Below are 26,006 nucleotides of genomic sequence, written 5' to 3'. Positions count from 1 at the left end.
TTTTTCTAAATTATTAATTTGTATATATTAATTAAAATTTTGACAGCATGCTTCAAATTCTGACAGGAAACTTTAAAATTCTGGCGCGGGGTTGTTTTATTAAATTTTTTCTTAACGGGATCAAAATATAAATGGTAGTTCTAAGAAGTTCCATCTAGCATAATTTCGGGGGAAAGTACACAAACGGGCATTCTTATGGCTGCTACTTAGGGATAGCCAATACTTATTTTTCTTAAAAATTTAAACTAAAAATCTTAATTTCAGGATAATTTAGGATATATGTGTCTTGAAAAGTTGAATCAAGATACATTGGCTAATTCTTAAATAGCATCCTATTTTCACTAGTTTACTGCTTTCAGATATTAAAACCCAACAACGATCTAAGCCCAGTAACATTATAGGCCCATAAATACTAGGCCCAGTTATTTCCCCGACTCCATTTCCGTCTTTAAAGACTCCAACAGACAACAACTACTACTGTTAATGCTGACTCAATTCCTCTCCAAAGGATAGCAACAAAAACCAAAAACCCCTTATACCCACAATTCTGTCAACTATTTTCGCATTTGTTCAAGGTTCATATCTCTCTCATTACCCTCTTACAAGTTTCAGTTTTTACTGCTTATCTTTTTTTCTGGGTATTGATTTCTTGAAATTATGCTTAATTTTTTGCTGCATTTGGTATAAACATTAGTCTAAAGTTTGTGTTATGTTTTAAAGTTTTCATCTTTGAGGGTTTAATTATGTAGTAATTCAAATGTGTACAAGTTTCAGTTTTTACTGCTTATCTTTTTTTGGGTATTTGCTGCTTGAAATTATACTTAATTTTGGCTGCATTTTGAACAGAACTGAGCTTAAGAATGTGTGTTGTGTTTTCAAATTTTCATTTTTAAGGGTTTAATGATGTAGTTTCTGGGGAATGTAAGCCCTTGCCATGGGTCTGTTTTGGATGAGATACTTGTCAAGAATGTTACCGTTATTAGTATGCTTAAATATTTTTTTTTCTAGTTGTGGTCTTGGTTTTATGTTTTGACGGGTGATGGACATAGGCGGATCCAGGATTTAAATTCTATAAGTTCAACCTTTAAGGTTATTAGCATTGCACCCCTTGTATTTTTAAAGTTATGGGTTCATATCGGCTAATTGTTACACATTTAGTGAATCTTTACTCATAAATTTATGCCTGCGACGAAAATATTGGGTTCAGATGAATCTGTGAACAATATGTTGAATCCGCCTCTGGTGATGGAGGGTGGAGTGTAGGAGATGATTTGGTCACTTGTGTAGTCATTGGTGTACAATTTATAGTGTTTACTACAAGACTGAAAATACAAAAAAAAAAAAAAAAAAAGAGAGAGAGAACTACGATATGCATGAGATGTAGCATTTGGTTTCTAATTTGTATGCATGAGATATTGAGAAAGTTGTTGAAGTTGCTTCTCTTGAAGTAATTAAGAGAATTATTAGTTCGGTTACCTACAATGGAAAAGAAAAAAAAGAACTTTGTGATGTTGGTGTTAGCTACAATCTATTTAGGTTTATGTATCCAATTTCATCTTCTTTTCTTTAACTAAAAAAACAGAAAGATGACTAGGATATGTAACTCATGATGGCAGATGATATATATTTAGGTGTATGTATCCTGTTTCATTATTATTTTTGTTTTATTTAAGGCAAGAAAGGGGTAGTATTTGTAAGGAGTGCTAAAAACAGGACATGGGTTCAAATGAGCTGATTTTACTTTGATTTTGAGGAAAGGAGCTTAGCTTTGGGAGTTCCAGGATTTTTACTTTTTCATATTTCTGGAATTTGAAGAAATAAGGCTAGTGATTTAGCTAACTGCTATGTTTTTTTTTGGTATTTCTATCATCAAGTGAACTGACTGCTTTTAATAAAAGATTTGAAGGTGTAATGTGCTATTGATGTAAGAGAATTCAGATCAGAATTGTCCGAGACGAAAACTGCAGCTTGCTTTACATTACGTTTCTTTATAAACCTACATACAGCTTGTACATTTCTGAATTTACTTGTGAAAATATAAGGTTGTAGCTTTCTGAGTGATACCGTTATGTTTTTGTCTGCTAGAAATGGCAGCAACTGCAGCTTCAAGCTTGCAAATAACGATAGCTAGGCCATCCATATTCTCTACAAAAAGAATTTCCAGTGTCTGCTCAATAAAGTTTAGTGCTAATACTAGAAAACAGTCATGGAATAGACTTGCCAGTAGCTCTTGTGTTTCATCCATTCAAGATTTTTGGCGCAATTTCACATCGACGTCTCAAAAGTTAGAGAAAGTTGTCACCAAGGCAAAATCAGAAGCTGATGAAAGCAAGGCTGCCTCTGGTCTTCCGATTGATTTAAAAGGTCAGGTTCTTTTGAATTTTTAGTTTTCAAAAGCTTTTCTAGATTTTGTGTGGTTTTAGATCTTAGGAGTGCGTGGAAGAGATGGTGGATGTTCTCTGCCGATCGACTTATTTTTTCTCCTCCCCCCCTTTAAACTTGGGATCTCCATTTTATTGGTAAAAAAAAAAACTTGAGATCTCCATTTTAAATGCTCTTTGCAGGTAAAAGGGCATTTATAGCTGGTATAGCTGATGATAATGGATACGGATGGGCTATTGCTAAGTCCCTGGCTGCTGCGGGAGCTGAAATTCTAGTTGGAACCTGGGTTCCGGTAAGTGAAATTTACAATTTCTTGTTGGATTTTAGCTTGAAGTCTCCTTATATATATTCAAAGATTTTGATGTTTTTGCATTTCCTTGAACAGGCCTTAAACATTTTCGAAACAAGTCTGCGACGTGGGAAGTTTGATGAATCACGCATGTTAGAGTCTAAACTTGTGATTATTTTGTATCATTGCAAAAAAGGCTTTATAACTAACATCTCTCTAAATGCATCTTTGTCAGTTTGCCAGATGGCTCTTTGATGGAGATTACAAAAGTATACCCACTGGATGCTGTTTTTGACAGTCTTGAGGATGTACCTGAAGATGTAATGTCAAAGAATATGGTTACGTGAAAATTTCTTATAGTGTTCCAATTGCATCTCCCTAAAACTGTTTTTATTCTTACCTTGCAGATAAAGGCAAATAAGCGTTATGCTGGTTCTTCTAAGTGGACAGTTTCGGTATGTAGTTCTCCTCATTCACACTTCTTTGTGCATGCCGAACGAAATGTGTAACTCTTGTTGCTTTGGCTCAGCTTTCTTAAGAACTAGATTTGGACATTCAATTAGCGTAACTACCGTGGTTATTATTAATACTTTCCTTAAACAAATTAAAAATATCCGTTTTTCTTATCTCTATATCTGGTAGTTTCATGTTTGTGTTGGTAATCATTTTAGGCTAGTATCAAGACATCTTCATCTTCCTGTTATTAATTGTTATGTCCTCTAAAGTTTGTATAACTCAGTTGCATATTTCTCTTGTTTATAGGAAGTTGCAGAATCTGTTAAGGAGGATTTTGGCAGCATTGACATTCTTGTACATTCACTTGCCAATGGGCCGGAGGTATAGCACTTTTTGAAATTGTAAACACTGCTTCTTCATATGTGATCTTTCTCATGAAATCATTCAACCATTAGGTGACTAAACCTCTTCTAGAGACATCGAGGAAAGGATACCTTGCGGCAATATCAGCATCAAGTTATTCCTATGTGTCTTTACTAAAGCATTTCCTTCCAATTATGAACCCAGGCATGTATTTTAGTTTGCCATTTCATTTATGTTTTCCTTCCATTTCTTGCTCCTTGTTTGTCCATCTATGCATTTATGTACTTCCCCAAAATGTTCCTTTTGAAATAAATGATGGTTTTATAACAGGTGGTTCCTCAATTTCTCTTACCTATATTGCGTCTGAGAGGATCATTCCAGGGTACACACTATTCTTCCCCTCTTCTTGCTTTATTGTTTTAAAATTTTATTTGTCGCTAGAGGAATCATTGGTTTGAAATATGTCATTCGCAGATATGGAGGGGGAATGAGTTCTGCCAAAGCAGCACTCGAGAGCGATACCAGAGTGAGTTGTTCTATATTCTCTGCCTGGCGGAAAAAAAAGAGAAGAGGAGAAACTATATGGTTTTCTCCCCTTGAATATCTAATATCCACCCAAATTTTATTGCATTTTATCATTGAAAGGAGTCATGCTAATGATGTAGGTGCTTGCTTTCGAGGCCGGAAGAAAAAAGAAAGTTAGGGTGAATACAATATCTGCCGGTATGTGTCCATTTATTGTCTTTTGGATTATGATTTTCTCTATATGATAACACCTCAACCAAGTTATAGAATAACCTCGGAAGTCTACCAAGAAGCAAAGCAACCACTACTCCAACTTTTTGTTCCAACTCATTTCTTTATGTAATGTTCCTTTCATGCAAATTCTTTTATTGACTAGAGAAACATATCTCTATCCAGGCCCATTAAGAAGTCGAGCCGCAAAAGCAATTGGTTTCATAGATATGATGATTGAGTACTCCATAGCCAATGCACCTCTACAGAAAGAATTATCAGCAGGTAAATCATCCGCAGAAGTTCTTACTAAAAATGTTTTCTTTACCGCCTCTCCCTAGGCTGTTGTTAATATGCTTTCTGGAAAAACTTCTTCTTGTATAGATGAAGTAGGAAACACGGCTGCATTCCTAGCATCGCCTCTGGCTTCAGCGATTACTGGTGCTGTTTTATACGTTGACAACGGTTTGAACGCAATGGGTGTGGGAATCGACAGTCCTTTATTTAAAGACCTCAACATTCCCAAGAACGAGGGATAGAAGATATTCCTTCTAGGTGAATTTGTATTTGTGTACAAGTCATTATGTTTTTTTTAAACTTGTTATGGTCAGAGCCAAGAATGGCTAGGCCAGCGGCCTCCACGAAATCATCTATTGTTGTATGATTGATATTTTATAGAGTAAATAGAAGTAATGAGTTTCCAGTAATCTTCTTTCACTAGGTCCCTAACCTGAAGGGGAGCCTTGGCGTAACTGATAAAGTTGCTTGACCATGAGGTCACGGGTTCAAGCCGTGGAAACAACCTCTTGCAGAAATACAGGGTAAGGCTGCGTACAATAGACCTTTGTGGTCCGGCTCTTCCCGGACCCCACACATAGCGGGAGCTTAGTGCACCGGGCTGCCTTTTTTTTTTTAGGTCCCTAACCATGTTTGCTGAAACAAAACTTTATTCTCCTTTTCTTTTGTTGATAACTTGGCATTATGTCCTAGTTGCTCCTTCTGTAGGCACATTCTAATCCACATTGAGGCTTGAAACAAATAATATATTGTGTAGGCACATTCTAGTCCACATTGAGACTTGAAAAGGTAATATATTTTGTCTAGGATGATTCAGCCAAAAATAGTAATAACAATTTGAAGCAGAGTATGTGTTTACGTTTGCGCCAAGGCTTTGGTTCAGTGGTAGTACATTGTGATATGTGAATTTAGCGCCCGTCACAAGTTTGAACTCTGCCTCGGGACAAGCCTAGTATTTAAGTGGAGAAAGGGTTATGGATTAGTCCATTATCCTCTGAGTTTCAAATCGTGCACCAATCGGCCCTTGGGGATTTCTCGATGGTAATTTATCGGTTATCGAAAAGAAAAGAAAAAACATGTGCATACTTTTTTGCCATTGTAACTTCATATTTTGGGCAAAATTTAACTATATTGTTCTAATGAGCTCAAAGCTATTGGGTCCTCTCAGTACTTCATAGCTAATTAGCTTTCAGCTTTTTAGGGGCCTTTATTTGCAGCTACTTTCAAATGCTTGTTAAAGAAATAAGAACCATATGAACTAAAAATTTCATATGAAAAGTGCAATTATTTTCAATTTTCTCAAATATTAATTATATGGTACAAAATGGAAAGAAAGTAACGAGAGATGGCAGAAAGTTCAAAATAAAACAATAAAAGAAATACTACTATGATTAGAAAGGGTTAATGATTTAAGAACTTTTAACAAGAAAATATTGATCAGTCCCTGTGATATGAAAGCCTCGGATCCAGCAGCTTTACATCCAAAAGAAACCACTCATTAACTAACTCTACCTTACCAGAGAACAAGGCAGCTAAAATTGATCCTAAGCAAATTAATGAGGTCTGCATTTCTTATGTACACCAAAAATAGCCTATTTGGTATATACAGAGATATCTCCAACCTCATAGCAACTTCCTCTTCAGGCTGACATTGCAAATGTTTGCATCACCAATTTCAGGGGAATCATCAACTTCTGAAGTTTTGCGTAAAACATTGCCACGGTTCCTTGAAAATTTCTTGACCCAAGTGACATTTAAAATTGGTTTGGAATTGTCGATTAGAACTGGTTTAGCTTCAGTAATGCCTGGATTCGCCGATATGTCCCTGTTTAGCATCAGCTCTTCTCCTTCTGCTACTGCATTCTTCATCAGCTGCATGCACATGCAATTTTGACACAATGTCAAACCGAGAGTTGCTCGAGTAACAAAGAAATCAATCTGGAAGCTTTCAAATGCACGTCATAGAAAATGCTAGGATCCTACTCTCTAAGTACCTAATATGGACACAGAAATATGATTTAGATATAATTCCCTACCTCCCAATCAGCAAAATCCAATCTGAAGACAAAGTGGTTGTATTTAACTTCACCAGACTTAACTGCAGTGGCATCGGGACCGTTCCTAGGAGCTGAGAAGGGAAAAACATTAGAAAGGAGAAACACACTATAGACCTAGAGGAATCAAGAAAGAGAAGGACAAATATAAAAGGAACTCTCAAAAAAAGATTCAGAAAGGTATCTTACAGACAAAATGAGATCCACTTTCATCCACGTCTATGAAAACCCGTCCATCTTTCACTAGAAAAGATAGTGCAAATAAATTCTCAATGCTTTGCGCAAAGGATTTTCTGTTCATTATGAGACTCTCAAGCTTAACTTGCTTCTTCTTCCTAAGGATCTGAAACATTGTTGATATGTTCTTGTCTGTATCTGTTTTCTCCTCAGCGTTAACTTCAAGCTGTGACAAAAGCAGATTATTGCATCACATTGGAATGTCATAGTAGCAACAAGCTAAATGAAATGCAAAATCAAGCAGTATTAGCCTTATTTCAGCTCCATTTACTAGATTCGATTTTATTTCATCTTGCTGTTATTCCTACTTGTTACAATTACCTTTTCTTTTTCGGTCGTTCTCTAGCCGAGGGTCTATCGGAAACAGACTCTCTGCCCTTCCAGGGGTAAGGGTAAGGCTACGTACATCTTACCATCCTCAGACCCCACACGTGGAAAACTACTGGGTTTGTTGTTGTTGTTGTTATTTACTATATTACCATATATATCGACAAGCTCTACACATGAGAGCTTTAGGAGATACTCATAGTATATCGAGTATCTACATGTATAAATCATGGAGTCCAGCTATGAATATCAAGTAAGGAAATTTTCTGAATGCACTCTAGTGTCGATATCATAAAACCTACTTAACTCTTGCCTGCACATGTCTGCAATGTTAACTGCATTTAAACACAAGTCATGAGATAGTTACACATACCTCCTTTGGACGAGCACGTGAGTGCACCTTTGTCCGTGGTCTACGTGTAACCTTCCGTTGCTTAACTTCACAGTTCATCGGTCCGAGCCTTCAGAAAAAGCAGAAAAGAACAGCACATAAGAATGCAAGAGCGTCTCATGCAACAGAGTAGTGTGCAGATTGTAAGAATTAGAAGTTACAAAGGAAAGCTTACATAGTGAGGCAACCTCCGGCGTTCCTAAAAATTGGTGAAACAGCAAGCCCAATATGTTTCCAAAGTGTATTAGCATTCAAAGAACGACCTTTTGAACCTTGACTCCCAAAAACATCAAGCAAAGAGGAAATGAATATATAAGGTGTAACACCAGTGGAATGTGATCTAACAGAAGCCGCCAAAGTTTTGGTGAGATCAAACAATGCCTCCGCATCTGCAACTTGCTCTCTTGGCTTTTTCACTAGCAATCAACACAACAAATAAAGTTAATAATCCATCCCAAAAATAAGTTTGCAAACAAACGTTCAACAAGAACTATTCAATTCAGCCTTCTAATGTTGTAAACTATACAAACTCTAGCTTATAAGTTTAAGGCCTCTCAAGGATACAATATTAAACAAGATAGTAGCACCAATCAATACTTCATTTAAAAAACTTGAACTTGAATTTTTCATGCTCGATTATATATAGGTAAAGCACCCTACATTGACAAACACTAGAAACATAACCGATTATATTTACCAAAATTTAGCTTTAGCTCCAGACTGCAAAAGGGAAAAAAAGAAACATGAACAAAGAAATAGTCTTAAATGTTAAGGACACACTTTTAAATTTTCGCAATTTTATTGAACGGTACCTCATACCACCAAAAAAAAAAATATGACAAGCAGTGGCGGAGCCAGAATTGTCATTAAGGGAGTCAAAACATAAAGAAATAAACTCATCAAGAAGTCAAGGGGTGTCATTATATAATATATATATATATATATATATATATATATATATATATATATATATATATAGCGAAGGGGTGTTGGTTGACACCCCTTGGTGTATGTGGCTCCGCCACTGATGACCAAGGTAAAAAACAAGTAGCCCTGATATCTAAGAGTTTCACTTTGAATATTCTTGAAATATGTAATCCTACTACGAACTCCATCACCTCCTTATAAGGAAAGCTAAAAGTTGTAATATTGAAGCGAGGACTTCCAAAAATCTCGATGCTTCCTTACCTACTGCGACATGTCAAGATTTTGTGTAACCTTTTTAGTTATTAATTTGAAGATGTACTTAGGAGACACTTTAAAGATTCTTCCAATGCCTTCAACTAGTAGCTCGCCATCCACCATGCCGGCGAATCCAGGATTTGAAGTTTATGGGTTCCTATTGTAATCTCAAATTAATATACAACAATAACTGAGTTGACAGTTATATATTTATAGATATTTAATGAATTTTTTAATAAAAATACAGGGTCTCCGCAAAAGTTACTGAATTCTTGGGAACCCAGTAACTATACTCTACATCCGCCACTAATGCCATCAGCTCCTACCCTCCCCCCTCCAAGAAACAAAAAATCCAATCCCTCATCCTAAAGGACAATGTTTTAACTTTTAAGTATGAACAAAGGCGGATGTGATGCATAAGGTACGGGTTAATCCAAAACTAGAAACTTTGGCTCAGATCAAAGTATGTGCGTTAAAAAGTATGCTAAATAAGAAGAAAAAAAAACAATAAATCAAATGGAATGTAGTAGAATCCCAAACTCAAACTCTTAATGTTCAAAACATCGATCGGCCTCTAAGTATGAGAACCATTGCATCTATATTCAGTATGAACACTAAACATCAATTTTTTCCTTTTTTAAAAATAAAGTTTACATATTTAAGCTACATTAAAATCACTACTACAATTGACCCCCAAAAAAAGTCACTACCATAAATCACAAAAAGAATTCCTGTTAAGATATTTAACATGTTTGTGACAGAAGAAAAAACTCTTTTACTCTCAAGATTGTAATAATGACATTCTTTTTTTTCTTTTTGCATGGCAGCGTAATCTTTATGGACAATGTTACAATGGTGGCTAAATACCGCACAATCACACACGAAACAAATAGAAAAAAACATAACAAGATTCGGATTTTGAGTCACACCACATGCTTATTAGGGTCAATCACAGTTTATATTTACTAGAATTCAAGATACAATTTTTTTTTTTTTTGGACCCCCAAGAAAACTCGCAGCCGCCACAGCCTATGTCACAACCTCTGCCCTTCGGGTGAGGGCTCTGTGCGATATAAACGGCACTAGGCAAACCCCGTGCGATAGGCTCAGACCCAGAGGGCATTAAGGGGAATCAAACCCGCATCGCCCGTGTGGACAACACCCTCTAAACCAACTGGGCCGTCCCTTCGGTACAAGATACAAAGTTAACAGACAACATTCTAAGTTTTTTAGCAGTGTTACCATAACTGCAACAAATGTAACTTAAGTTAAAACTTACTAGTTACTACTATTGTTTTCTTAAAATAAAACTTTCAAGCATATATATGCAAAATCTTGTCAATATTCAACGTAAAGATAAAACCTTTAACATCTAAATATCACACACACTCAATATATACTTAAAAAAAAAAAAAAAAAACTATCCATAATTATAGTAAACAAAAACATAGAGTAAAAAGGAAAACCAAAAATACCTTCATAATGAGAGTTTTCAATATCTTTCATAATTTCCTTAAACTTCTCAGAATCAACATTCCCTATTTCATCTTTTCCCTCTGCATAAAAATAAAAAACAATATTGTTTATATAAAGAGAAAAACAAACAGAGCAAAACAAAATAAAAAAACAAGAAAACTTTTCAAAAAAATTACCACAAATACGGTTTTGAATATCAGAGTATTTGGAGCGAACTCCTCTTGCTTCTGAAGTTGGTTGTTGAGTCAACTCGTTCAACTCATCATCATGTACAACAGTTTTTGCTGTATGTACTTCTTGATTTTTCTCTATTTGCTTCGCCATTGTTTTTGCTGAGAGAATTTGATCAACAAATTGTGGTGGCTTTTTAAAGGGAAACTTGAGAGTCGTTTGGTTTACCTTCTCAAGGAAGTTTATTTTAACAATCCAACTTCTTAAGCAAGTTTGGGAATAGTAAAAAATCGGGGGGAGAATTTCCCGCTTGTTTGTATATTTACCACACGTCCACAAAAACCGCCAAGGTAAATTTTGTTAGAAATTTTTACTGCCTCGTCTTATTTTAGGTTTTCTCCTTTTCTTGTTTCTTCAAGTATTTGTAACCCTAACCCTTTACGAAGAATTAACCCCCCGCCTACCCAATTTTCTTAAATTAAAATAGCCGATATAATATATATAAAATTCACGTATAATATATATATATATATATATAACTATGTATAATCTATGAATACCGAATAAAAAAAATAAATAGTAAATTTGACCGATTATTTGTGTAACAATCCCTAATTAACTTTATCCAACAAAACTATGAAATAATGGTTTAGATATTTTTCCACATCCCGCCTCCTTCTCCAAGAAAAAATCGTGAAAATTTACTTTTCATTTTAGTTTAGTTTAGTTTTATTTTTTTCCATTTAGTGATAAGATTGTATATCATCGTATGTATTGAGTATTTTTGTCCACCAAAACTTTAACATATTTGTATAGTTTTTTGAATAACCAAATTTTAATTTTAAAATATTGAATTTATCTAATCCAAAATGTTTCTACTCAATGTGAAGAAAAGGCTATGTTTAGGAGTAGATATATATTAAGTAAAGGGTTATCAAATGTTTGATCATATACTACTTATATTAGCTCTCTTGGTCAAAACAAAAGAGAGGTTACGTTTATGCAAAAGTTTAGGCAACTATACACTACTAAAAAAACAGCTCTTTTCCGATTAAAAAACGACCGAATGCGATCGATTTTGAACGATTATTGACCAAAAATCAATCGAATCAGATGGGTCCGAAAACTATTAGTCGGTAGTAAAAATCAACCGAACTCGATCAGTCAATTAAATTTCACAATCGGCTAAAAGAAACACCAAAAAAGCAAAAAATACTCCACTCTTTAACAACGGTTGAATTGAAAGAAAGCAACAAAAGAAAGAAATGTCTTCTAGGTCGAGCTAGCCTGTCGCACATGGCTTGTCTAATGCAGTTTACATCCTCTGTATGATTTGCAAGTTATTATACAGTAGGGGTTTACCTAGTGCGCACAAAGTACTGATCACCACATGGTGCTCACCAAAAGGGCAGAGTTTGTGACAGAGAGTGCATACATCGACTACTAGTTTTCTTTTAGTTCCAAAGTAAAACAAAAAACAAAGTAATTTTATATGGTTGAAGCATAACACAAGGAAGGTCCACTATTTCTCTAATCCTTTTTATTCATATTTTCTCTTATCCTCCTTGATCTCCTTGGCCCTCTACAATCATAATATTCATAATCAGGATCATTCTTCATTTCCCAATCCATACTTCTCACTCTCTCGCTTCTCCTGACTGATTCATCAGTTTCTCGAGCTCTCAACTTGTACCTTTTGCGCATCCTTTTCTCTGTCTTTTCTTTGACCAACATTGTGTTACCTTCTGCAGGTAATCCACACACAATAATGTCGCGACAAAATAAGGGTTTGGCATTCATTTCTCTGCGGACAATGTCTCTAAGTTCAAGTGCAGCAGAATGTTGAAGAGTTTCTTTTGGATAGTAAACTATGGCGTTGTTGAACATCAAAAGAAGATCTCTAAAGAAGGCAATTTCAAAGTTTGAATAAACAGCTTGTTCTAACTTGCTTTGAATGATTTGTAAATCCATATGTTGTCTAATTTGTTCAGTATAGTCTTTATTTCCCTGAAAAACAAACAAACACTTATAATAAGGAATAACCTACGTTTATGAAATTGTGTATTGTTTAAGCTATCAATGCATGAAATTGCATGGTATATATACTTATAGTTATAAATGTAACGACACTTATTTCCTAGCGCTAAAATGTTATTCAATAAATATTTATCTGCACGCGATGTTTTAAAATAAATAGAAAATTAAATAAGGAAAAAGAGTTACCTGACTGCGGAGGCGAGATTCAAAAAGACAACAATGCTTGTGAGATCCAAGCAAATCGAGGATTTTTGTTAAGCCTTCATCAATATTATTGGATTTTCTTTGAATTTCCTCCATTTTGTTAGATTTATCACCATCTTCTTCCTCCTTTAACTCTATTCTTTCTTCTGCTTCCAATTGGAACAAAAGGAGATAATTTTTTCTACATAAACATGCATAAGTAGAGAATTATTAGTCTTCACTGTGTAAACGAGGATAAAACAAAGAAATTTGAAGGAAAAAAGAGGGCAAATGCATCATTTTACGGGGCTATTGATGGGTGACAATTAAAGTTGTAGAGACGATAAATCTAATAGCCACTATAATTTTATAAAATCGGAGCCTAGAACCAATGTTGCTCGGACTCTTTAAAAGCCGGATGCATGTCGAATCCTCCAAAAGTAGTATATTTTTGGAGAATTTGGTACAAATGCGGAAGCCCAGTTTTAAAGAGTTCCAGTAACATAGCTAGAATATTTTCGCAGAGAACACTTTTTGAAAAGAAAATGCCATTGATTTAGTAGTAGATTGCACCAAAAATGAAAGGACATTCAAATGAAAACTTTATTTATTGGACATACAGAACTAACAGAAGTTATAAATAATCTTGCATAAGAGTACCCATCTCGATATATATATATATATATGAAAATTTCCAAAATTTTGATCTGGTACTTTGTTTAGTCATGTGAAAGAAGAACTAAACTAATCCTTAATATTAGCAATTGATCATAAATTAACAAGAACATGAAGACAACAATTCTTCAAGCTTCACACACACAAACAATTCTTCAAGCTTCACACACACAAAATTTTTTTGGGGGGATGAGGGGGGTTGAAACTTGAAACTAAAAGGCAACTATTTCAAATAATAAAAATAAAAAGATTAATCATACTGAATTGAAGCAGTTCTGAGTTTCACGTCCTCTCTCAAAGCAACTATATAAGCCTTTGTAAGTATATCCACCATAAACTTCACCAGCACACTCTCATCATCTTCTTTATAATCCATTTGATGAATACTCATAAAACGGTCTCGTAAATCTTGATACATAACCTGACATTCTGTAGGTGACAAGTCAAGAATACAACGACGACGATGAAAAACAGCGTCAGAAAACTCAACAGCCACCATTTCCCAATTGTTTAATCCATGGCGTTGCACTGAGCATGCTAGCCATAAATCATCTTGAAGTTTCTCCATTTTTTTTAAAGAAAAAAAATGTTTTTTTGATTGTGTTTTAGGAAAGTATTTCTTGGTGAAATTTCATGATTAATTTTCTACTTAAAAAGGTGATGATTTCTTGTATTAATGAGTAATGGTTAGATTTTGTGAATCTGATTTTACTCATATATGAATGAATCAAGGCCAGCTAATACAAATGTGAAAAGAAATAAGTGCTTTATTTTTTCTTTGTTTTCTTCTAAGAAATATATAATCGTCTAGATATATACTTTACCGTTCTTTTTTCTAATCTTATTAAATATTTTGTTCTTATTAATGTGAGAGTAGAGGTTAGATTTTTGTGAATCTAATGAAGAATTTATGGATATAAGACAACTAATTAGTGGGGATGAAACTTCTTTTGACCTTTTTTTAAAAAATTTTAAATGAAATTTTTTTAACTGCACCTATCAATATTAGACAAGATAGGAGGATGTACTTTTAAGTTTCAACACAATCTACAAACACCTACCAAATACAAATTTTGAAATTCTTTTTTACGAGGAAAAATTCTCGAAATTTAAAGGTGCAAGGTTAGATTTTGGTGGATAACTAGCTTTTGTCTATATTAATGTTGTAACTTGTGAGTTGTGACGCACGGAGATTAAATATTTAAAATATTAAAAATTAATTTATGTGCCCAAGGTCTCTCGAACCTTTTTTTCACAAATCAAACAACAACAAAAATCACCCTATCTTTCCCTTTCTTTTCCTTTCACTCCTATCTTCCTCACTTCCTAAACAAAGACTAAAAGATTATCAAACAATTATATACATGTATCTTTATAGCAGTCCCTATATAAGAACATTACGATAACGGTTAAGTTCTTTGTCGAACAGAATTTTTATGTTATATTATAATATATATTCTTTATAATAGCACTTCATTACAGCAGCTAATAAATGTCGGACAAACGAGGCAGTTATAGAGTAAACAAACAAGGTTATTATAAAGAAGTTACCATCCCTGGGGAGCATATAGCGCCATACGCTACAAAACTCGAGCACGACTAAGGTGCAATAAATGGCCTGCATATCGGGAGCCATCCTGCTCATATAACACCACAAACTATACGGGATCTCAATACGAGTGTGAATAATCAAACTGCCTCACAACCCACATAGCACAATAGAGACTAGACGGAAAGGCCGACAACAGAAATATCATCCAAGGCCCAAAGACCACTCCGAAAACAACGCTATGCTGAAATGAACACATTCGGCCTGATATAGAGCCCGCATTCACATTTAGATCCATCCACGGACCTCAAGCTGATTCTGATCGTACCGCACCGTGCTAATAACCTTTCAAGGATCCACAATAACCCTCGTTCCCCCGACACACAAGAACAATCGTCAAATCTGGAACAAACTTCCACAGTCCGCAACCAAATGAACCAAGCGCCCTTCAGGCATAAATTCTCACATTAGCGATAGTACCATAATCTCCATACTTGGTTTTAAATCTTTAATCAATCTAGTGACTATAGGTCACACTTATACCGTCTTCCCGTAGGATACACTCCCATGACCTTCCGCGCCAGGTAACAAGTCTGCACATCCATACCACCGGCCACACTAATGTTGTAAAGCAAATCAAGAAGCCACAAATTAGTACACGAAGCCTCTTACATAGGACAACGATCTCAGGTGACGCTAAAGACAATACCAGCTGATTCTAACCATCTGAATTCTTCCCTGATCATCCGAGCTCGTGACATTCTTGTCAACACCGAACCACAACCTTGATCCTCAGTTTCCAATTCTCCATGCCGCTCACTGCACCTAACATGCCAATACGTGAGAGTACTAGAATTCCATAATAACCCCTGATCCACTAATAGGATAAACACTTCATCATATAGAAACCTTTTACTTAGCTCATTTCAGAAGAACCAATGCAATACGCAACTAAATTTCAAAACCGCAGAAAATACAATTTCTTGTCGTAATCTAAACTGCCATAACTCTTCTGGAAATCCCTTTACACAACAAAGCCATACAAATCGAATACCTCCTAAATCAACTAAGATGTGGTGGTGCTCAAGCCCAAGTGTACAACCACAAACTACATGTATAACTTCACGCTGGAGAAACTGGCCGCTGCCATAACCGTGTTGATTCAACCATTACCAACCGAGCCACTTCTTTTAATTTACTCGGGACTTGCCCTAGAAATAATAATAGCTCCATTCAAAACATCATGAACCCAAATCCGCACTCATCCTGAGTGATCTTATTTCACGAGACCACGTTATCTCCAAAACCCATGAACTATCTCATACCCTCCTTATGCGCATATTCGCATCTTCAACTAGTACACCCATTCTAAAAATCCCTCTATGAATCCGAAGTTATTTTCTCCCATTCCTCCAATGCCACACCGCATACCGAAGAAACGTAGAACACTCCAAGCCACTTTTCATAATCCACTGCAAAGTTCAATACTTAACCATACTACTGGCTCGAAATTCTTAGGCACCGCACTTTGAATCTTTGAACCCGCTAGAACCATTGTTGAGAGTCACCCACTCTGACTTGTTCCCAATTATGATCAAACTCCAAGGCCATGCTAGCACATGAACACCTTCTCAAAGAAGTACTCGGCTGACTCACTTTCCTTGTACATTACATCTATACGAAGCATAAACTCCGAGTCTTCCCAAAGTCTGAACATGAATCGATAAGGCCAATTCCTCAAATCCTTGGCTCAAATCACCACTAATTTTCTCTTTCCTTAGTCATAACAACCCACCAATATGCCGATAACCAGAAACCTCACAAGTAGACAACCATGCAATCCAATTGTAGGCAGTGGGGCTCTCTCACTTAAGCTTGAAGCTACCATTATATGACCCTGGAACCTACCAAGATTCCTTCTCCCTTACCGACATGACATTACGCAATCAACCTGCCAAATTCCTCGAAATCCTTATGTTAACCATTTCATGAATGCTCTGAATCACTAGCCATATTTGCATATTCGACCTCTTACCAGATAGCCAGTAAAATTCTTCGTAGAAGCTTCATCAACACCACGCAATAGTTAACCTGCTCGTCGAAAATAACCCACATGTGGAAATTCCATGCCGACATCTTCCAACAACGCTGCATCGAGTACAATTACTACGAAATCAATAAACCATCCTGAGCCCATGCTCGTTCACCAGTTGTATAAGTCCGTTCACTCCTCATGAACATCAACTAAAGGTGCGGCAATACATTCCAATCCAAAGTCATGTTGTATCCTTCTTCATACCATGCAATGCCTTTCCGTCGTATCTAACCCCTCTCTGTATAGCAGCCAATATTCCAAATTAAGTTCGTAGGCTTAGTCACTGTCCACCATAAATCCCAAATCACTCTAACTTTCCCCCAGGGCGTGTGGCTACCCCACCACAGAACCCGTATGTTGCTCTACCGCTCTCCCACTTTGGTCGAGTTTTATAGATCGAAAGCTACCACGAACAAGAGGCAGCTACAACCGGGACGCATGTACATCTTCAATCCAGCTCCCATCGAACACAGCAACATCAGCAACCAACATCTGCACGCAAGGTGCATAAGTGTAGTATGAGTACAACCGACCACATGTACTCATTAAGTAACAAACCTAACCTTAGGTTGGAAGTAGTGACGAGCTAACAGAAAGGTCGTATCCAACACCAATATTCCACAACAGTTCATAACAGCATAGTACAATAACAAAAGAAGAATCTCAGAAATAAAAGGCTCAGTTCGTTCACAGTTCCAGAAAAATAGGCATTTCTTTTCAAGTATCTTAGTGAAAATCCAAATCTTTTACCGAAAAGCCAATATACGAGTAAGTTTGAAAACTGTGATTTTTCCTAAAACTTCTTTCAACAAATAGTAAGATGTTTCATTCTCATATAGCATGGGGAAGGTACTTCTCTATGCCTACATGTCAAGATACAGGTAAAATCATAAATGTCCCCAAAACTGGGCAGCAGAAGGAAATGCACCTCTATGCATGTATCTCAAGTACGCATGTCAAATGCAATGCATCTCGATGATGAGCTCATGTACTCATACTCTCAGAGTACTCAATCTCACTGTCTCGCATTCTCTCTCACTATGCTCAACACACTCACTCAGCGTTGTACCATACCCGCTGCGGCGTGCAGCCCGATCCCTATTTATAGTCGACTGCGCTCACCGGGGGTGTGCAGACTCCAGAGGAGCTCCTTTCAGCCCAAACGCTATAATCTGCACGGACAACTCACGTGTTTCACGGACAACTCATGTGCCATAATATCAATATCTAGAATCGCACGGGCAACCCACGTGCTATAATATCAACATCCTCACAAACAGGCCCCCGGCCTTACTAAGTCATCAATCTCTCCAGTCTCACTCATGGGCTCACAATGTCATAAAACTAGCCCGACCACAATAATATGATGTATCAATAAATAACTGAGACTGAGATATGATATAAATGTATGATTATGATTAAGTACGAAATATCAATTAAATCAGTGAGATGACAGTAAGAAACAAACACTATGGGTCCAAACAATATCGCTATAATGCCTAAACATGATATCTAGCATGATTGACAACTTAACTACTTTATCACATGGTGAAAACACGGATATCAACAAAGTAAGACCACTATATTGTGCCATGGAAACAACAGAGTCCTAATTCACATGGTGCACGCCCACACGCCCTTCACCTAGCATATGTGTCACCTCAATACCAATCACATAATACGTATTTCAGTGTTTCATACCCTCATCACTAAGATTAGAAGAGTTACTTACCTCGAACAAGCCAATTCCAACACCGAGCAAGCCAAGCGATGCTCCAAATGCCATACCGCGCGTTCCGACCTCCTAACAGCTCGAAACTAACCAAAAACAACTCAAATACATAAACAATGCTAAAGGAACCAATCCCGATCGAAAAAGATTAAATCTTGAATCCAAAGCCCAAAATCGGCCAAAAGCCCAACCCGGGCCCGCACCTCGGAACCCAACAAAATTTATAGACCCGATAACTCATTCAATTACGAGTCCAACCATACTAGTTTCACTAAACTCCGACTCCAATTCAATATTCAAAACTCAAAAATTCATATTATGAAACTTTAGGCCAAAACCCCCAAATTTCTCTTTAAAATACATAATCCAATTACAAAAAACGAAGGTAGATTCATGAAATATAACCAAAATCGAGTAGAGAACACTTACCCCAATCCTTGTGATAAAAATTGCTCCGACAATCGCCTTCATCCGAGCTTGAAAATATAAAAATGAAGCCAAAATCGTGAACCCTTGTATATAACATTCTGCCCAGCACTTCCGCATTTGCGGACAATTCGTCGCACCTGCGACCACCGCTTTTGCGGAAACACTTTGCACCTGCGCTTCCCGGCTTCCTCACCATTTTCGCTTCTGCGACTCCCTGTCCACATATGCACAATCGTAGGTGCGAAAATCCCATCGCACCTGCAACCTCTGCTGACACCCTACAACTCTGCACCTGCGCTCGAGCTGTCGCACCTGCGGCATCGTATATGCGCCTAAATCTCCGCTTCTGCGGTCTTCATCATCCAGCTCTCATCTCGCATCTACAACGCCTTTGTCGCTTTTGCGGCCATCGCACCTGCGCAAACCAACCGCGTGTGCGATCATACCAGAACCAGCAGCCTTCACCTTTGCACATGAAGTGAAAATAATCTGAACCTCATCCAAAACTCATCCGGGCCATTCGGGACCCCGTCCGAATATACTAACAAGTCCAATAACATAACACGGACCTATTCGAGGACTCAAATCATGCATAACAACATCGAAACGACGAATCACACCTCAAATTGAAATCTATGAACTTTGAAACTTCAATTTCCATAACCAATGCCGAAACCTATCAAATTACGTCCGATTGACCTCAAATTCTGCACACACGTCATATTTCACATTACAGACCTATTCAAATTTCCAGAATCGGATTCCGACCTCGATATCAAATAGTCAACCTCCGGTCAAACTTCCCAAAAATTCAACTTTCGCCATTTCAAGAATTCCACTACGGACCTCCGAATCACAATTCCGACGCACTCCTAAGTCCAAAATCACCCAATAGAGCTAACAGAACCATCAAAACTCCATTTCGGGTTCAAATTCACAAAAAGTCAAACTTGGTCAACTCTCCCAATTTAAAGCTTCGACAATGAAATCCATTCTTCCAATTGGATTTCGAATAACCTAAAAATCAAAACCGACGATTCACATAAGTCGTAATGCATCATATAGAGCTACTCATGCTCATAAACTACCGAGCGAAGTGCAAATGCTCAAAATGACCGATTGGGTCGTTACATTCTCCCCCACTTAAACATACATTCGTCCTCGAACGTGCCAGGAGTTGTTTCCAAGCCACTACATCACTATTTCATCTTACCACACACGTACCCGGGGGTGACCCCACGTCACCCTATCCCATATAGGCCTGATAACACCACATAATTGAAATTTTTTAATTCAACATAGCCCACAAGCCTTAGAATCCAATTTCCAACATCCGAAATTTCTTATAAGATCTGAAGCCCACAACCTACACACTGTATAAGTCTGAACAACCTATACTAAAAATCGTAACCATAACTCAAATACTCAAAACTCAAATACCATATAGCTCAAATGCTCGAAACAATGATTTCTAATCACAGTAGCTGCTCAAAACAACCCAATGTCGGTAATAAACCTCATATCAAACAAGACTTCATTCAAAAACCTTCGTACACTGCCAATGATGAAAGAAACATACATAACTCATAACCATTGATGAGATCAACAAGTCATGGTACTCTGTCTCCTTTGACAAGAATTATAGCAAATTTCTAAGCTGACTTTCGACATTATCCTTCCAACCATCCTGTAATCAATTCCGATAGTATCCTTTCTAGGTGTGACGACTTCATCTTATCAAATACCAGCTACTCTACTGACATGCTACACCAATACTATCTAAAGCCATAACCCGTGCAAGTCGTGCACCAATAAGCAACATTCCAAATGTACTCAGTCATGGAAAAATGACTCAGACAAGAGAACCGTTCCGCAAGCTCGACGGTTACCACCCCAACGCAATGCTAAGAGCCCATCACACACCGTAGAACTATAACACACGAATCTAACACAAGGGATCATATCTCAACATAACTCCGTTGTAATGCGTGACCCCATCCAAACACTGATCCATATGAAACACCTCAGCCACCGCGCTCAAAATCAATAACCACGCACAATCCGACATCAAGTACTCAAAGTGCACTATCATAACTATGGAGAAGCAAATGACACAATGTCACACAAACCGAAAGAACATAACCAATGCGCAATCAATCATGCATCACCCAAATACCCATCTCGCGTAAATTCTGCCATAAGGCCCCAATAAAACTGCACCGGTGTGCCTAAAACCAACGAATCACAACTCCTTGTAGCATAGAAGAGTAACTCATAGAAAATTCCAGAACACGAATAAGCTCAGCAACAACCGAATGACACATCCCTCAACAATAGCATTATGGAGCCAACCAATCCAACTCGGTGTAGAATACACACCCTAATTGGGACTACCAATGGACCCCCAAATCAACTCCGGGCACCCACAAATAGATGAATAAACCTCTAAAAGCCTACAATTGACTGAATCATAACACATACTATCATCTGTCTAGCTTCGGCTACAACTTCACAGTCCACAACCATGAAACAGTCTGCTCCTAAGAACTCCAGTCTCCAAATCTATAGAATACGCGAATCACCATATCTGATCCCAACTCCACCGCCAGAATGTCTAACTCATCTCTCATACATCTTCATCCCACAAGGAATACTTCTAAAATTCTTCCGTGCCATATAGCAAAATTTGAATATCAACAATCGATTAACCAGGAGAGTGACGCAGTACCAGTGAAGTATCCATAAATCAAAACACATTGCCCCTTCTGAAATGTATACTCTCATCAGGCCATACCGATTAGTAATATCATTTGCCTAGTCATCTGAAACCGTCCATGCTGCCTGTGAATTTATGTCCTTCCCTTCAAAACTGAACTGTGACCTTGCACATTCAAATCTCAATTCCATGCAATACACCGCGTCTACCATGCCATCCTGCGAAGAGTACAAGAATCTCATAATCAACTCTGAGTCACAAGTAGAATACATACCCGATCAGTCAAAAACTTTCCATTTGATCTCAACCCCAGAGAAAATTCCAATACGCACCATATTCCCCATGCCGGTAGGAAATATACCCCTCGAACCATGATAAAAACCATTGAGAGCTCTTCGAAACCCATTTGCACACAACCAAGATATCAGAATCAAATCTCTTTAACTCAATCCAGCCACGCAGGTCGCAAAAACCCAAGAGCATTGCCATGAATCGCCTGTGGAGGCTAGCCACATCATAAGTACCCAAAGAACCGATTATACCCGTTACTGTGCTGATCCAACCTACCACCACGCTATCCTATTTCTCTAAGTCCCTTCCAAATTGCCTTCAAATTGATACTTCTCGTTGCTGGAACACCACGATCCTTAACCAAAATTCACCACACAAGAGACCTTAGTATAAAACCACAACGCCCTAAGGCCCATAAGCCGTTGACTTCCCTCTTAAGCACCCCAAAACACCACAACCGCGACACCCACTTTAAAGAGACCTAATATGAACATAAATCTGCTTCGTTTACCTTCTTGATGCTGAAATGCATAATCCACAATGGTATAAAAATGCCACAAGTATCGATACCATCCAATGTAACTCTCAGTTTCTAGCCATATACAATTCTTGAAAAATCCAAATCGCTACATATAAATCTTGAATCCTAGAGCCATTCTCGAGAGTCATCCACTCTACTCAAATCTCAATTAAACCGACCAAACGGACCGAACGACCTGTGCTCCATTAGCACAACAACACCCAAAGAAGTAACGGCCTTAATACCACCGATCAAATTCATACTTTGTGTACACTACATCCTTCGCGAATAACCACTCAATTATTTTATGATTCCCATGATTTTCATATACTCCTAAAGTGCCATAACCTGTATCCAGAAATTTTCTTACTCGAGTCATTCTCGAACTCAACCTCTGTAAGTCATAACTAATCCACAAGTATGCCTCAGACCAAAATTAAAATTTAACACATAACCATAAAATCAAATTGTCAATAGCAGGCTCCCTCACTTGGCTCAAAGCCATAAATTAAAACACTCTATAACTCACAATATCCATACTCTATTACTGTCATAATACCGTAGTCAGTACAATAAAAATTCTTTTCAAGCTCATACAACGCCAACCATAAAGATACCTCAATCGACCGTTAAGCTCACATTCATTCTCTTAACACTCAGGTTAACTTTCTCAACCAGATTCAAATTCAAATCCCAACACATACGCCCTATCGGCAGAAAAGAAACTCTTTACTCACATTATAAGGAATACATATAGGGGATAACCCACCTGCTTAACCTTAAATCGGTATCTTGCTAAACCCTTTTGCAGTTACAATTACTATGAAATCACTTAATCTTTCTGAGTCTAACTCATTAACCAGACATGAGAATTTAATTTGCCCCAAAATTTAACAACGTGAAAGATCCTTCAAAGCATTAATACTCAAGACTGTACGTCACATCAAAACGAAAATCAAACACCCAATGGCCTTTCCTTTACATTTCAAATAAATCCTTCTCGTCACATTCAAATAATCTGAACACATCTCGCAGTCACATCACACTCACCACATAGTCATTCCACCGCTCGTCGAGCCACAAATTCAACTCGTAGGGACATTACCGGACATATTAGTCTAATTATACAAGTTACCACTGAGGCAACCGAGCTCAAGCTGCGGTCTAACCATGGCCTCAAGTCCTCTAGATTGGCCCTTCACCAAAACACAGAATACACATCTCGAACCTCGTTCATAGAATCACAAGCCACCGACGCACAACCGATACCGAGCGCTCACATGCGCATACGAATGCGTGGAAGGAATTCAAAGAGTTACGCTTCAAGCTAAATTAAGGCCGCACGATAAGGAAATAAAGATGGGAAGTATATCCTAAATATCCTGTAGCCTCTCGAAGATAGGTATGGACGTCATCAAACCGATTCGCAAGACTCTACTAGACACTTGCTTATGACTTGTAGAACCTATAAACCTAGAGCTCTGATATCATCTTGTCACGACCCAAAATCCAACTAGTCGTGATGGCACCTAACCCAACTCGCTAGATAAGCTACTTAACTACTAAACAATTCTAATAACAATAAATAAAGCAATTAAGTAAAGAAATTATCTGAATCTTATACATTCCCCAAGAACTGGTAGTACAAATCATGAGCTTCTAAGAATAGAGTTTACAAAGCGGAAATGCAATAAATACATCGTCTGTTTGAAAAGTACATAAACAGAGTTCTATAGATCTAAGGCTACCACGAACAAGAGGCAACTGCAACCGGGACACAGGTACATCTTCAATCCAGCTCCCATCGAACACAGCAACATCAACAGCCAACATCTGCACGCAAGGTGCATAAGTGTAGTGTGAGTACAACCGATCACATGTACTCATTAAGTAACAAACCTAACCTTACGTTGAAAGTAGTGACGAGCTAACAGAAAGGTCGGGTCCAGCACCAATATTCCATAACAATTCATAACAGCATAGTACAATAACAAAAGAAGAATCTCATAAATAAAAGGCTCAGTTCGTTCACAGTTCCAGAAAAATAGGCATTTCTTTTCAAGTATCTCAGTGAAAATCCAAATCTTTTACCGAAAAGCCAATATACGAGTAAGTTTGAAAACTGTGATTTTTCCCAAAACTTCTTTCAACAAATAGTAAGATGTTTCATTATCAGATAGCATGAGGAAGGTACTTCTCTATGCCTACATGTCAAGATACAGGTAAAATCATAAACGTCCCCAAAAATGTGCAGTAGAAGGAAATGCACCTCTATGCATGTATCTCAAGTACGCATGTCATATGCAATGCATCTCGATGATGAACTCATACTCTCAGAGTACTCAATCTCACTGTCTCGTATTCTCTCTCACTATGCTCAACACACTTAAATACTCAGCGTTGTACCATACCCGCTGCGGCGTACAGCCCGATCCCTATTTATAGTTGACTGCGCTCACTGGGGTGTGCAGACTCCGGAGGGGATCCTTTCAGCCCAAGCGCTATAATCCGTACAGACAACTCACGTGCTGCACGAACAACTCACGCGCCATAATATCAATATCTGAAATCGCACGGATAACTCACGTGCTATAATATCAACATCCTCACAAACAGGCCCCCGGTCTCACTAAGTCATCAATCTCTCCAGTCTCACTCACGGGCTCACAATGTCATGAAACTAGCCCGACCACAATGATATGATGTATCAATAAATAACTGAGACTGAGATATGATATAGATGCATGATTATGATTGAGTACGAAATATCAATGAAATCAGTGAGATGGCAGTAAGAAATGACCACTATGGGTCCAAACAATATCGGCATAATGCCTAATATGATATCTAGTATGATTGACAACTTAACTACTTTATCACATGGTGAAAACACAGATATCAACAAAGTAGGACCACTATACTGTGCCATGGAAACAACAGAGTCCCAATTCACATGGTGCACATCCACACACCCGTCACCTAACATGTGCGTCACCTCAATACCAATCACATAACATGTATTTCGGGGTTTCATACCCTCATCACTAAGAGTAGAAGAGTAACCTCGAACAAACCAATTCCAACACCGAGCAAGCCAATAGATGCTCCAAATGCTATCCCGCGCGTTCCTACCTCCGAACGGCTCAAAACTAACCAAAAACAACTAGAATACATCAAACAATCTAAGGGAACCAATCCCGATCGAAAAAGATCAAATTTTGAATCAAAAGCCCAAAATCGGCCAAAAGCTCAACTCGGGCCCGCACCTCGGAACCCGACAAAATTTACAGAATCCGACAACCCATTCAATTACGAGTCCAACCATATTAGTTTCACTCAACTTCGACTCCAATTCGATGTTCAAAACTCGAAAATTCATATTATGAAACTTTAGGCCAAAACCCCCAAATTTCTCTTGA

General features: G+C 37.6%; 2 protein-coding genes across 2 annotated transcripts; one reads left to right on the top strand and one right to left on the bottom strand.

Annotated features, from left to right (window-relative positions):
• The first annotated feature begins 458 nt into the window (after positions 1-458).
• LOC107809441 (enoyl-[acyl-carrier-protein] reductase [NADH], chloroplastic) lies at positions 459-4,932 on the top strand. The gene is made up of 13 exons (XM_016634076.2): positions 459-575; positions 2,086-2,364; positions 2,565-2,674; positions 2,768-2,823; positions 2,907-2,991; positions 3,079-3,126; positions 3,434-3,508; positions 3,583-3,694; positions 3,821-3,872; positions 3,965-4,016; positions 4,156-4,213; positions 4,412-4,510; positions 4,610-4,932. The coding sequence occupies exons 2-13, from the start codon at positions 2,088-2,090 to the stop codon at positions 4,762-4,764; spliced, it is 1,179 nt and encodes a 392-aa protein (XP_016489562.1). The 5' UTR covers positions 459-575; positions 2,086-2,087; the 3' UTR covers positions 4,765-4,932.
• A 961-nt stretch (positions 4,933-5,893) lies between these two features.
• LOC107809436 (non-structural maintenance of chromosomes element 4 homolog A-like) lies at positions 5,894-10,572 on the bottom strand. The gene is made up of 7 exons (XM_016634071.2): positions 10,366-10,572; positions 10,189-10,269; positions 7,707-7,947; positions 7,514-7,601; positions 6,766-6,979; positions 6,559-6,650; positions 5,894-6,394 (listed from the first exon to the last, which is right to left on the bottom strand). Exons 1-7 carry the CDS (start codon positions 10,511-10,513, stop codon positions 6,146-6,148), a joined length of 1,113 nt encoding a protein of 370 aa, XP_016489557.1. The 5' UTR covers positions 10,514-10,572; the 3' UTR covers positions 5,894-6,145.
• Between the last annotated feature and the right edge of the window lie 15,434 nt (positions 10,573-26,006).

This window comes from Nicotiana tabacum, chromosome 9 (genome assembly GCF_000715075.1).
Source record: "Nicotiana tabacum cultivar K326 chromosome 9, ASM71507v2, whole genome shotgun sequence".
NCBI lineage: Eukaryota > Viridiplantae > Streptophyta > Magnoliopsida > Solanales > Solanaceae > Nicotiana > Nicotiana tabacum.
Note: the sequence above shows the minus strand (reverse complement) of the source record. Positions and strands in the feature narration are given on the sequence as shown.

Bases quoted from the DNA above. Each gene is read 5' to 3' on its own strand.
- LOC107809441 (XM_016634076.2), top strand. From the start codon at position 2,088: ATGGCAGCAACTGCAGCTTCAAGCTTGCAAATAACGATAGCTAGGCCA. The intron at 2,824-2,906 runs GTTAGAGTCTAA...CATCTTTGTCAG, and splicing joins AAGTTTGATGAATCACGCAT to TTTGCCAGATGGCTCTTTGA. The intron at 2,992-3,078 runs GTAATGTCAAAG...CTTACCTTGCAG, and splicing joins TTGAGGATGTACCTGAAGAT to ATAAAGGCAAATAAGCGTTA.
- LOC107809436 (XM_016634071.2), bottom strand. From the start codon at position 10,513: ATGGCGAAGCAAATAGAGAAAAATCAAGAAGTACATACAGCAAAAACT. The intron at 10,270-10,365 runs GTAATTTTTTTG...ATTTTTATGCAG, and splicing joins TATTCAAAACCGTATTTGTG to AGGGAAAAGATGAAATAGGG. The intron at 6,980-7,513 runs GTATGTGTAACT...CTTTTGTCACAG, and splicing joins CACGTGCTCGTCCAAAGGAG to CTTGAAGTTAACGCTGAGGA.